The 14,661-nt window shown below is 35.7% G+C and overlaps 1 protein-coding gene across 1 annotated transcript in view; it reads left to right on the top strand.

Moving 5' to 3' along the window:
• The window catches only part of Prss12 (serine protease 12), an 88,349-nt gene that overhangs the window by 18,160 nt on the left and 55,528 nt on the right, over positions 1–14,661 (top strand). Inside the window, exon 2 of the mRNA XM_013067546.3 lies at positions 7,636–7,786. Within this exon, the coding sequence (XP_012923000.2) occupies positions 7,636–7,786 (151 nt within the window). The remainder of the gene's footprint in view (positions 1–7,635; positions 7,787–14,661) is intronic.

Raw genomic sequence — 14,661 nt, forward strand, 5'->3', positions numbered from 1 at the left:
TTAAATTTGATAAGGCTAACATCAATCACTGAATTTCCAGAGGGGAAAACATAGCAAAACAAACCCCGTGTTTTTTGGAGTAGGCCATATTCCTATTTATTGGAGCAATGTCTGTTGCCGAGGAGATGAAGAAAACATACTTCTTTGTGAAAAAGACATCTGGCAGGGTGGAATGTGTCCTGTGAAGATGGTAGCTGCTGTCATATGTAGCTTTTCCCATGGTAAAAGAAAAAAAAATTGTCTTGTTTTGGTTTCATTTTGTTTTAAACATGATTCCAGATGATAAAAATGTGTTAGTTAAATCATTTCCTTAGAGCTTAAATATAAAAATGAGTCTGAATCATCATATTTGACATCGGCTAGTCTCCCATATGAGTGCATCTAACTTTGAATTCCATTTGATTTTCAAATAGCATCTCATTTTAATGTATTTTCTTTTTATATAGTTGGCTACATATATATTAATTATGTACTGTATAATGTACTACATATGAAACAGTTTGGCAATGGGAAATCATGATGGAGGCAAGATGGAAAATTATTTTGAAACCCCATATAAAATATAGACACTAAAACTTTTTTTCTTTGTGTGATGCAATATAATCATAGTATCAGTGTTCTTTAGGTTCTTTAGATAACACAGTCTTTAAAGAATAGATTCTTAGCTTGGATAAGGGCTTCTCCCAAGCTCCATAGTATGAATGTGGTGATTAACTAGCACGGTTTTAATACACAGATGTGTATATGTTCATATGGGTGTAAGTAGAAGCGGGGACACCTATACTTTAGGGTGGATCACAGATTTTTAAGGGACCACAGTATATTTTAATGTGTAACCACATGCTTATAGCATCACTTTTTATGTTTTCCTTGGAGATACTACCATGACCAGAGGTCCTGGGACTTTAATTGTTAAATGCTAGTGTAGAGCAGTGATTCCTGTTTGAGTATAATTATTGGGGAAGGGAATTAAAAACCTTCCACCACAAGACACACACAGAGACCAAGTATAGATTAAGTGTTCCTTTGAATTGGAATGCTGGAAAATATGGTACAGGAACATGCTGAGAGCTGCAATCTTTTTGGATGGGAGAGGTTCCTGTTGAATCTTTTTTTTCCCCAGTACTGGGGATTGAACTCAGGACTTTGCACTTGTGAGGCAGGCACAGTGCCACTGAGCTAAATCCCCAGTTGTTGAATCTTGATGTCTTCATAAGTTTTCCCTTTTCTTCTTATTTTCATCTTGTGAGTAGTGTTCCACTGTCACGTCCATGTTTTTCAGTGCTATTTCAAGGATGGTATTAATTTGGCCCAATAATGCATGGCTTTTTGTAGATGATTGTTTTTCCTCTATGTTCAGCCTGACTGATATAATGTCTAACATTTTTCAAAAAATAAGGTAAAATTTTGTAGACAATAATTGTTGTAGGGAACAGGGAAAGGGGATGTTACTAGAACCTCTGCAGTAAGTCCTAATCTCCTGTGAGCCATGACAGCACAAGGTGAATTAACTGATTTTACAGGAAAGGTAGAAAAAATGAGACTTTGAGAAGAAGCTGAGCTTTGGGCCTGATCTGTGCTGCTCTGGGCGGCAAAGAGGAAAGCCCTGAGCTTGCCACACCTTTATTCAGTACATCGGGAGAAAGAAATGTAACAAATAACTCAAACAGAGAGTCCAGTACATGGGGAGAAACAAATGTAACAAATAATTTGGGGGCAGTGGAAATCCTAGATCAATGAGGAACTATGCAGATGAAGATTTTGTTCCTCCCAGGATGTCTTCAACTGGTGTAATCTTGTCGTGGAGAATCACAGCATCACCAGACCATTGATTGAGGTCTCAGTTGTGACCGGAGGCCAAAATGGAGTTATGTCTCGAAATGCCATAGCTGGCCTATAGGCAGGAGAACTAGGCCTAATCAAATGACTTTTCCCCAAAATGATGTAGAATTGCTCCCAACAAATTGTGTTTCCTATTATTCCATCTTCTTTTTAAAAAACTCATACTCTATAATTTATTCATCTAGTGTATTCTGCTTATAAATATGATTTTCAGGCCATTTGTAAATGGGGGGTTGTGATAAATGAGAAGTGATAATGAAAAGAGATCTTCTTATAGTAGATTAAATGAGAAATGAAATGATTTAGCTGAAATCAGAGAATGCTGAATCTACCATAGGGCACAGTGATAGATCTTTAAGACGTTTCTTGAGTTTGGGAATTTAGTGTCTTGTCATCTAGTACTTGTAGTTTTTCCAACACTTACACAGAAGATCATGTGCAAGTTTTGGATATAGAGAAGAGCAATCTAAATGAAAACGTGGGGAGTTGTATTTATCTATAACGAAAATATGAGCCAGCTATTTTACTGAATTCCCTCAAATGACTTTTGTAAAGTTTGTTGGGAAGGTAAGGATTTCAGCCAAATTTTATTTGTGTGTTTTTCTATATTTTTAACAAGTACTTTTCCAACCAGAACAAAACCCCCACAGATTTGAAAATAAAATGTGACAGAATTATAAAACGAGAGGTACTATGTCATAAAGACTAGGTTCTAGGTGATTTCAAATTTCCTCTTAAATTGTTTTATTTATTATTTTCCCCAACCTTACCAAAGAGGTAGAACATATTGACTTAAGGAAACATATACATTTTTCATCATTTTTTAATAATTCCAGGTTCTTTTCTGTAAAACTCAAGCATGATATTTTAATATAAGTGTGAATATCCAGATGCCAATTAATGACAGCTACTTACAGTGTGGAGAATTAGAAGCATATTTAATATGGAAAAATGATTAATATTTGGCAAAAGATACAATTAACTTACTAATAACCCACCGCACTACTGCCAAACACATTCAACTTTGTGCTTCTATGCTTTTGTTCAAACTGATTATTTTGAGAGAGCTGTACTTCCTCCATCTCTAGCTTCCCAATAATCTCTTCCATCCCATTGGACCCACTCTTTCAAGAGAGATTCCCTAACTGCCCACAAGTGTGATCAGCTCCCTTCTTCTGAATCAGTGGAGGAATTTCTTTACTCAATACATATCCTTGGGCAACAATGAACTTCTTCCTTTTTTTTGGAGGCAGGTATTAACTATGTAATCCAAGCCATCCTTGAACTTGGTATGTAATGCAGGCTGGATTCAAATTCGTGATCCTCCTGCCTCAGCTTCCTGAGTGCTGGGATTGGAGGTGCCCAGAGTCAATAAGCTTCTTGTGGTCAGGCTGTGTCTAGAACCCCCTTGAGTGCCCTGGGCACTGATTCCAATGCCTTACATGTCATAAATGTCTGTTATTTGTTTGTTAATAATATTCACATACTCATGTTTAGAGCAACACAATTCATAATAGCTAAATCTAGGAAGTGATGTATATGTCCATCAATAAGTGAATGGATAAAGAAAATGTGGTATTTATACACAATGAAGTACTACTGTGCCATAAAAAGGATAAATGAGTCATTTGTAAGAAAACAGATGCTATAATATGCTATAATATTAAGTAAGATAAATCAGACACACAGCTTAAATATTTCATGGTTTCTCTTGTATGAGAAGCTCCAAATATAAATAAGGAACAAAATAAAAGATAGATAATAGGAAGTAGGGAGATAGAGCTTTTGTAAAAGGGAAAGGGACCAAGAGATGGAGGCAGGGCAGGTGGTGGAGAGGGGAAATGGATGAAAAAGGACCGAGATGTGTTATGTATCTGTACTAACTCCCCATGAGGAACTACAAACATGCTGAAACAAAAATTGATAAAATGCAGTTGAACGTTAGGACATAACAAATTATTTTCCTTGTTTGGAATACCTTTTCTGGATTTTTAGCATCACTTGCCAATCCAGTCAGTCAACAAATACTTACTACATGTGTTCTACTTAGGGACCTGAAATAAAAAGGTGAGAAGGAAAGGCAGTATCTTTGTCCTGATTCTAGCTGATAGGAGAGAGACAATTTTGATATTGCCAATTGATGTAATAAATGACAATTTTAGATAAAAGTAAATACTGTGAGGATATAAATCACGTAATGTAGTAGGAAGTACCTTTGCTAGGGCAGTCGGGGTAGCTTCCCTGGAGAAGGGACATTTCAGACATGAGAAGTGAATGATGAGAAGGGGACAGCCATGACAGCCATGTGACCATCTGGGGGACATTATTCCAAGCAAAAGTAGCAGGAAGGTCAAAGACCCTGAGGTGACAATGAACATGGAGTATTTTAGGGATGGGAGGAAGAGGACATTATGGTTGTAGCCCTGTGAATGGGACCAGGAAAGGAGACAGAGAAGTTCAGAGATTGACAGGGACTAAATCAGGGCACTGGAGACAGTGGGAATATAACCACCCCTGGTGGGTCTTAAAAGAGGAAATGAGTATGATGTGATTCATGCCCAAGTGAATATTCAATATTGTTTATTGGCAGGCTGACTATAATATTATCATCTAGTTATAATGAGTTAGATGGTAATTTTGACTTGATCTCTAGAAAAAGTATGTAATTCTGTACTGAAAACAAGTATGTTGTAAATATAAGGGTCACTTCTAATAATTATATGTTGATAGTGCTCCAGTGGCTATAAATAAAATAATCAATGTCTTCATCATAATATTGTAAAAATCAAACATATTTCCAGTAATCTGTAGCTTTTTAGTGTGTCTTGTGGGTTTTGATGTTGTTGGGGAAAAGCGAATGTAAACTATTTCCTGTGAAGGGCTATCTGGATAATTCAATTTAGAGTCATTGGATTGACCAAGATCAATATTTGTCAAGGAGGCTCCCAGGCCACCATAGCACCACTCCCAGTGCGGAGAAGGTGAGCCGCACAGGCACCAGCAGCATCCCCCACCCTTTCCTCCCGTTGAAATGAGAAGACACTTAAACAGGCCTCAAAACCAGATTTCCAGATCAAAAGGGAAACGAGATGGAACAATCTGATACTCAACCATCTGGACTCCCTGAACTGGCAACAAAAGAGGATCTGGAAAAAATGAAATCAGAAATAATTTCTCAGATAACAGCAGAGATTGTGCCCATAGTGCAAGACGTGATTAATAAATCTAGAGAGGACACAAATAAAAAAAAAATAGAGGAACTGAGGATCATGATGGAATCACAACATAGGAAACAAATGGAATCCATAAAACAGATACAAAAAGATTTCCAGGAGATTAAAAAAACTCCATTGGAAGCTTACACAGCAGAATGAGCCAATGTGAGGACAGAATTTCAGATATAGAAGATAAGATTGCAATTAGTGACCAGGAAAAGAAAAATTTCTTTAAAATTGTAAGGAACCACAAGAAATCAATCCAGCAGCTGCTAGATGATACAAAGAATAACATAAGGCTGATTAAAGTCAGTGAAGAAACAGGAGAGAGTGCAGATGACATAAAAAAATCTTTTCATAGAAGTGATGGCAGAAAACTTCCCAAGGAGGGGAAAACAACTTGACATACAGATAAGTGAGGCATATAGGACTCCAACTAGCCTTGATAAAAAAAAAAAATCTATACATAGGCATATAGTAGTTAGGATTCCAGAAACCCAACAGAAGAACAAAATTCTACAAGCAGTTAGAGAAAAGAAACAAATCACATCCAAAGGAAAGCCCATCAGAATCACAGCAGACTGCTCAATGCAAACCCTCAAGGCAAGAAGAGCTTGGAGTGAGATGTATTTCAAGCCCTAAAGGAAAAGAGCCTCCAACCCAGACTGATGTACCCCTGCAAAACTATCTTTCAAAATTGATGGAGAAATAAGATACTTTCATGAAAAAGAGCACCTGAGGAGCTTCATGAATACCAAACCAGCACTCCAAAAAAATTTAGACAATACCCTAGGAAAAGAAAATGAGGACCACAACCCCAGAAGGCCAGCAGAATGAATCCACTGGGCACAAGAAGAAATTAAATGCAAAGGGGAAAAAAAATCCAACAAAAAGAAAAAGTCATGACAGTGGTAAGTCAATACATATCAGTTATAACCATCAATGTTAATGGTCTCGATTCACCATTTAAAAGAAATAGACTGGCAGAATGGGTCAAGAAGCAAGATCCAACAATATGCTGCATACAAGGAACACACTTAATTCAAAAAGAAAATCATGGACTGAAAGTTAAAGGGTGGAAAACAATACTGCATGTGACAGGAAACCCCCCCAGAAGGAGGAGTAGCTATTCTCTTTGCAGATCAAGTGGATTTCAAACCAAAATCTGAAACACTTCTGGACCCAAGAATTTTAAATAAGGGATAGTCAACTTGTATGTACAAATCTATTGTGAACATGTGTTTTCATTCCTCTTAAGTAAAAACTTAAGAACAGAACTGTTGGTTCTTAACAGTAATACAAGTAATTTCTATATTGTTTTCTAAAATGATTTTATCATTTTACATTCACATTAGCGGTATTTGAAAGTTCTAACTGGTTCACACCTAAGATGACATCTGTTCTTTTAAAACTTTTAACTTCATCTCCCTAATGAGTGTATAATACGATCTTGTTATTGTACTGATTAGTACTGATTATTTTTCTGATTCTAGTGTTGCACACCTTTCCTTGTTCTGTACTGGCTATTTATCATCTTCTTGTGTCTACATTTTAGTTGGGTTGTTTATTAATGAGCTGTAAGAGTTCTTTATATATTCTGGCCATAGGTTATATGTATTATAAATATGGTCTGTTTAAGGACTACGTTTCATTTTCTTAACGATGCCACTTAAAGTTCTAAATTTTGATGGAATCTCATTTATCAATTTTTTTCTTTTATACATCATGTTTTTCTGTATCCTAGGAAATTCTTGCCAACCCTAAATTCATGAACATTTTCCCTTGTAATTTCTTTTTAAAGTTTTAAAGTTTTAGTCTTTCACATTTAGGTTCATAGATCCTTTCAAGTTATTTTTATGTATGGAAATAAAGGGTTGAGGTTAATTTTTTACATAAAAAAATGTATATGAGCCTGTTGTTGTCATATAGGTAGGTTTTCAAGCTAGGAATATACTTTCTTTAATAGGTGCTATTCAAATTTTACATTTCTTCCAGAGTCAGTTTCATTAATTTGGCTTCCAAGGTACTTCATAGAAGTTGTCAAATTTATTTTTAAAAATATTTTTGTAATATGCTTTCTATATCCTTTCAAATTCTGTAAAATCTGTGGTAATGTCCTCTAAATCTTGGTATTATAATTTAAAAATGTATAATTGATATTGTGTAATAGGAAGAAAAGGTCTAAAGGAGTAGGGGAAGTGGGAGAGGTAGAGGAAAGGAAAGAAGGGAAAAGAAAAAATATGAAAAAAAGGAAAATCATGGAAACAAAGTCTTTGTAAATAGGGAAGGGTGGAGGGGGGTGAAGGGAGGGCAGGGGAATGGGGAAAAAAATAAGAACCAAGAGACTCATGTAAAGGTACAAGATCCCAGTGATGAATGTAACTGAATTTTATACCTAAAATGTACCAATAAACTTAATGAACAAAAAGAAAAAAATCAAAATATGTCAAATATGCATGTGTATGTTCATATCATTAGTGTGGCTTAATATTATGGAGAATAGGAAAAACAGAATATACCTAGTTTTCCATAGATTGAAACACTTTGACTCAACTTGTTTTTAATTTCACACTGCAAGGCCCATCGTTGACTGTCATTCGCCTCACTGGTGGCAGCAGTGTGCAGGAAGGTCGTGTGGAGCTCTACCATGCTGGCCAGTGGGGGACCATCTGCGATGACCAGTGGGATGATGCAGATGCAGAAGTGATCTGCAGGCAGCTGGGCCTCAGGTTTGCTTTTACTGTTCTTGTTTGGCTTTGTTTCAGTTTTTGAATCTATTGTTTCCATATCCAAAGGCGGGTGCTGTTTGTTTAAATTGCACATCTCCTTGAATGAAGAGCGAAAGGTACCTTTTATCTTTGTACTAAGCTGTAGGCTTCCTAAAGGGCACTTACTTGTACTCTGTAGGTCTAACCTGCTTGCATCTGAACTAGAGTGATTTAATGTCATTAAGGATCTAAGATTTTCCTGCTTTTCACTGGTAAGCATCATATTATGCCCAGCTAATGGCTAGCACTGTCAATTACAGTGACTCAAAGTCATTTCATGAAACACTATTTGTAACTGATGTTTAAGTCCTGTCCTCCAAATATTGTCTAGACTGGAATTTGCTTTCTTACCTGTTAGGGAGGTGCTTGGAACAAAGAAGGTTTATTAACATAAAAATGAAGTAATTCCTGGTAGGGGATGGAAATGAAGCTTGTGCAATAAAGACAGCAGCATGGAAATTAGCATTCCATATTGTCTCAGCTGTGATGGTGATAGAATATTATGTTAATTTCAAATCTTCTAATTCCTTTTTTCTGTGATACTGAATGTTAGTAGAATATACCCCAAAGTGTATCTAAAATTATACTATGGGATCTTTTTAAAGTTAATATTTTGCTTTAAATTTTAAAAAAATATTCCAGTTAAGACTTTGTTCAAAAATCATAGAAGAGAAGAGTAAGATCTGAAATGATCATGATCTTTCAGAATTATCACAATGGAAACAAAGTGGAATCTTGGTTTTTATCCTGCTATTTTTATTCCTTGACATTGGTGCATGAATTTTGAACTTTTAATTGTTTGTACTCAATTTCTTTGCAATTATATTTATAACTATCTCATCTTTTTTAGGTCTTTGTGTTTATATTTGTGTATTTTAAAGAAAATACAGACATTTTAACATTTTATTTCTAAATACTTCTGTATATATGTCTTAAAAATAAGAACATGTTAGGAAATGGGAAAAAAGTGTTCAAATGGGAAGGGGAACAAGGGAGGAGAGAGGGAGAAAGGAAGGAAGGGACAAGAAAAAAGTGAAAATAGAAGGAAAAAATGGAAACAAAGCTTCTGTACATAGGGAGGGGAGGGGATATGAAGGGGGGGTGAGATAGAATAAAATTAAAAGAACATGGCCTATATAGTCAAATTATCCTTATTACAACTAATACAATTGATAATCCTTCTCAATATCATCTAATTCGCCATCATATTCAAATATTCACAGTTTCCCCCACAATGCCCTTGACAGATGGTTTATCTGAAGCAGAATTTTGTCCAGAACCATGCAGTGTATCTGGATGTTATGCCCCTTTAGTGTCTTTTAAGAGAACAGCCTCTTTATTTTATTTTATTTTATTTTTCATGACATTAACTTGTTGAAGAGACCAGCCAGATGTTCTGGGTCTGTCCCATCTTCTGAATGTGTCTCATTTCTTCCTTCTGAAATCATTGAGTTTACTTCTATGGTTCTTGTAATTCCTGAATTTGGAAGTTAGGTCCAAAAGCTTGATTAATTCAAAGCAAAGACTTTGTCTAGAAATCATCACAGGCAGTGTGTTTTCATCTTTCCAGACTCATAGAATGGCTCTCTTTTCCTACTGGTGAGACAAAAATAGAGCACTAAGTCAAGTTGGTATCAGCTAGATCCTTCACTGTGAAGTTTCACTTTTCCTGTGTAACCAATTTGGGTTCTAATTGGTAATTTTTATTTCATTCATGGAATAGGGACAAGCATTGCAAAACCTATATCAGCAGGTTTTACTATAATTATTGGTAGTATTTTTTTACTGGTATGATTATCTTCTTTAGATGGGTCAGGCATAGAGCAAATGAGTTCCTCTTAAGAAACTATAATTACTTGTTAAATTTTTTTTTTGTTGGTACTGGGGATCAAACTTGGGTCCTTGCGCTTGTGCAGTAGGTGACAAAACCACTGAGCTAAATCCCCGGCCTCTACTTGTTAAATTTTGGAGGCTAAATTTTGACAATTTTGACCAGGTATCTATTTCAAAATAAATTGTATTAACATTTATAGGTGTTGGAGTCAACGTATCTAAGATTATGAGCATGCACTGGACTCAAGTAAACTTGGATTTGAAGGCTACTTCTGGAATTAAGAAAAGTTACAGAACATCTCTTACTAACAATTTTCACATCTATAACATTTTCTAATTTATAGCGTTTAGTGACTATAAAGTAGTTAACACACATAGTAAATACACAATATACATAGGCTGTCCAGGTAGCCTAGGGACTCTTATATTTAAAAGATGTTATTATAAAATCAAAGAAAGTTGGTGGTGAGATCATTACACACTATTCCTCTATTCAGAACTTCTATTTACTTAGCTTTATCTGTGAATTTTATACTTCGAATGAATGTATATCTATATTCACTGAGTTATCAATTATATATGTTCAGTGGTATTCTAAGTAATTTACATGTTAGTTACTAAGAAATTTATTTCTTTGCCCAAATATTAAGAACTTTGAGTGTTATAATAGCTTGTTAATATTATCAGATAAGGATTATTCATGATTCTAAGTTTAAACTGTGAGGCTTTTTTCTTCTGTTTCCTTTGATGGTACTAGGAATTGAACTCAGGGCTTCATACTGAGCTACATGCTCAGCCCCCTTTTTATTTTTCACTTTTGAGACAGAGTCTTTCTAAATTGTTAAGTTGCCCTGACTGGGCTCAAACTTGTGCTCCTCTTGCCTCAGCCTTTCAGGGTGTTGGGGTTATAGATGTGTGTCACCAAGCCCATCTAATTTTTTTATTATTGATATCTTTCTGTGAGAAGGCAAGCTTTTGTTGCTTAGAAAATTGCCTATCAAATTTAACCAACACATCAAATATTAATTACATTTACAGTTTATCAAAGTGATTCTAAAAATTTGTGTTGTAATGTAGAGTTCTTCCAGGAGATACACAGATTGTTTTCACCTGTCTAAATGTTTCTTAAACAAAGATCATCTTGAGAACAATAGTCTATGACACATAGACAAGACAGAGATAGAATCACAAGGAGGACTGTTAATGCTGAACACACCTGGGTGAAGCATTAACATCTCTCTCAAGCTTTAGGTCATTTCTGTCTTTCAATAAAAGGATTCATGTCTGGAAAAATGATTAAAAGGAAACATATCTTCAGATATACAAGTAGGGTAGTCAACTTCCTATTACTGTAACAAAATACTTAAGATAATAAATTTACAGAAGACAAGTTTATTTTTGCCACAGTTTTGACCATGGGGTCAGTTGGCCTCTTTGCTTTTGGGCTTGCAGTGAGGCAGACTGCTGCATGCAGAAAAGTGAGCTGCTCACCTCATAGCCAGAAGGTGAAGACAGGGAAGAAGGAGAGATCAAGGGCCCACACTCCCCTCTGCAGCCATGCCCCCAGCAACCTAAGGCCTCGCTCTAGGACACACCTCTTCATGCTTCCATGCCTCCTCACAGTGCCATAGGCTGGGCACCAGAATTTTTAACTCAGGAGTTGTTATGGGGTACTTATCCAAACCATACCAACAAGGCTGCAGAAATCTTCCACAAGCTGTGATAACAACTAACAATGCAGCTTTATAGAGATAAATTTTCCTTAAAGGCACTCTGATACTGTGAGCTGACATTGTTTATTTATCTTTCTCTTGATTTTATAGTTCTCTCATAAGTTTGCATTAAAGTGATACTCTACAACTCCTCTCTGTCTGTAATTTGTTTTGCTTGTTTAAAGGCTAAGTACTTTCAGATGAAATAGTTTCTTAATGGCGCATGGTTGGTAGCAGGCAGCATTATCGTTGGTCCTCTCAATTTATGATTCGCTCTTAAGCAAATTTCATCTCAGTCTTCTTTGCTTTGTTGAATTCCCAGAAGGAAACTAATGTCATGCCTTCCTGAAGAGGTGGTTAAAATTTCTTTGTAAGATGTTCACTTTGTTGACCCTTATCTTTTAATAGTGTCTGCATATTTTGGTAGCTGGCAAGCTTTCTAAATACAAAAGAAATTATGGTACTTAAGATACGTAAATCTGATTAACCCAGAACTTGGATAAAGATGAGGTGTAGGAAAGAGGGAAGTCGGATGTTAGAAAATTACATAACTTGAGAATGTGTATGTACCCAGTACCAATTGTTTCAGGTGGAGACATTTTAGAGTTCCTTTTTTTGTGCTTAACTTTAAAAAACATTTCCCTATGTCATTCAAACTAGTTTAAAAGTGTGACATCACATGTTATTTTGTTGATATGCCATAATTTACATGTGATTTAAAAATTTTGGACACTTCTTTCCCCTTAGTTTTTTTTGCTATACAATTATAATATAGAGCCATATTGAGTAGCTAGAATAAATATTCTTCTGGTGTAAATTACTTTTAAAATTTTCTGTTTGTTTTTAAAATTTCACCATTCCTTAGCATTTTTAAATGTTTTTACAATAATGATAGCTAGCACATGGAATTATTGAGCCAGAAAGAGATCCTCTAACAGATGGGGAAGTTAGGGCCACTAAGACTATGTAATGTCCCTGAAGTTGAACTCTTAATTGGAAAGAGACTCTTGAGGCTATGACTCCCCTAATTTAGGACTTTTTTTCTTTCATGCTCTAGTTCTTGTAAAATGATCATGTGTTAATAAAGGTAAATGTAAAAAATAGGTCTGAAAGAAACAGAAATCAAAAGAGACAGTTAATTTTAAAAGAAAATGAAAATAAACATGTTTTAGATAGGCTGTGTTTGATGTGCCATGCCCTTCAACTAAAAATGTCCCAGGAGGCTGTATTTTAAGTCAGTTCTTGTAGTCAGACTTGACATCTAGCAGTGGTATAATGTTGGGCAAATTATTTAATTTCTTTTTTTTTTTTTTTGGTACTGGGGATCAAACTCGGGACCTTGTGCTTGCAAAGCAGGCAGTGGAACCACTGAGCTAAATCCCAGGCCCCAAATTATTTAATTTCTGAGTCTCAGTTTTCTTATCCATAAGTTGGGGATAATAAGATAATTGGACTATAAGGAGGATTACAGGAGTAATACATAAAGGGCTGGTAGAACAGTGCCTGGCATACAGTAAGCATTTGGTACACATCCTATATCATTATTGGAGGTAGAGGAGATTCTGTTCAAGAGAGAAATCTGGTATATTGATCATTATAAATGAGTTTTTTATCCATAGTTTACAAGTGTCACAAAAAGACACTTGAGTGAAAGAATCAATCTTTTATAAACTAATGAATTATCTTATACAATTATGTGGCCTAACTATTCTGTCTATCTCAAAGTAGTACCCAAGCCTGGGGATTTAGTTGGTCAGATGCTGCTATTTACTTGGCTTTTCTGGGAGCAGTGGGAACCAAAATTATCAATACAGTCTGATCAGCTGAATAGGCTTAAGAATATTTTGAATAAGGATCAGACAGAATCAATCCAGTATGTGTTTATTAGGAATTGCTATTTGGTAGGTCAAATAACTCTACACAGAAAATAATAACTCAGTGTATTCCATCAGAACACGCTACTCCCCAAATTTATTCTGTGGTCAGGGAATAAGAAAGTAGGCAACACTGGAACTTTTATTACAGATGTACTGGCAGGCTGATATGGAACTAATTGCCATAAAGAAAGGAAAGAGAACACATTGAATTTATATAGCACTTACTTTAATGTTTCCAGCTCATGAATTTGCTTTCCCCAGTATTATAAGATGTCTTTAGGAGCAGAGTCATCAGTTTCTTTGGTATTCCCCTGAAATCAGCATCGGGGCACTAGGCAATCCTCGTGACTGAGTGAAGGAATCTGTGGGTATGTAAATATTATCTTCTTAATTTTTAAAAACTAAAACAACTAGCTCAATTTCCCAATTTGTCTTACATTATAGTTTCCTTGTAAAAAATTTCCCCCTCAAGTTTATTCTATTTTTTATGATTAGTTTATTTTAATTAAAAAATTTTTGTGATTATTAAAATGAAATTTATAAAAAATGGAAAATATGGAAATGAATAAGGACAAAGCCGAAACACGTAAGTGGTATTTTAATTGTGGATTTTAAGAGGAAATTTTTCCTGCAGTCACTATTTGAGGTCTGTACTTTCCCAAATAAGGGACGCTGTTCAGAGACAATTAGCCAGGGTTTTTGCTTTTTCCTAGAACTGTGTTAAACAATCATTAACATATTTGAAATACAGGAAATTTGATTAACCCGCCCCTGCCTATCTAGAGTCACTGTCAGCCAATAATGATTTTAGGGTTTTTCTCTCTGTTGGAAATGAGCTCCCAGACTCAATTTGTAGGTGCAGATAATAAAGCACTCATACATCAAGAATCTGAACAAGGCTTTTTACTTTTGCAAAAGGACATGAGCGTGAGGTAGTAAGTAGGTGCACAGGCGATGGAGCATTGCCCCTTTCATCCTTAACACAGGAAGAACCCTGTAAAGAACCCTGACCTCTCTCCCATTGGTCGGTTTGGAGGTTCACAGTTTATCCCGGTTGGTTAACTCAGATGGCGCAAGGAGAATCTGAGAGAAAGGGAGAGCAAAGCAAAGGGAATGTGGAGAACAGAAAATCCTTGGTCCGTGAAAAGATTACTTTAATTTGTAGCTGTGTTTCCAGGATTGGAACTGAGCAGGCATTTTCTGTAACTTACTGGGTTCAGGAAGGGCTATCTAGGATGGGCTAGAGTCCAAGTTGGAGTCACTCTTATTTGATAGAAAAGACAGAACTTACTGTTTCCCACATCTTGGGGGAATGAAAGTCTCCAGTTTGTTACTTTTTAACCTACGTATTGTATGAAAATGGTGTTAAAATGTTTAATCTTAAAAATGTGATAGATAATCCTACCTTATTATA

Source organism: Heterocephalus glaber, unplaced genomic scaffold (genome assembly GCF_053883595.1).
Source record: "Heterocephalus glaber isolate CG9 unplaced genomic scaffold, H.glaber_assembly_v1.0 deba00001690, whole genome shotgun sequence".
NCBI lineage: Eukaryota > Metazoa > Chordata > Mammalia > Rodentia > Bathyergidae > Heterocephalus > Heterocephalus glaber.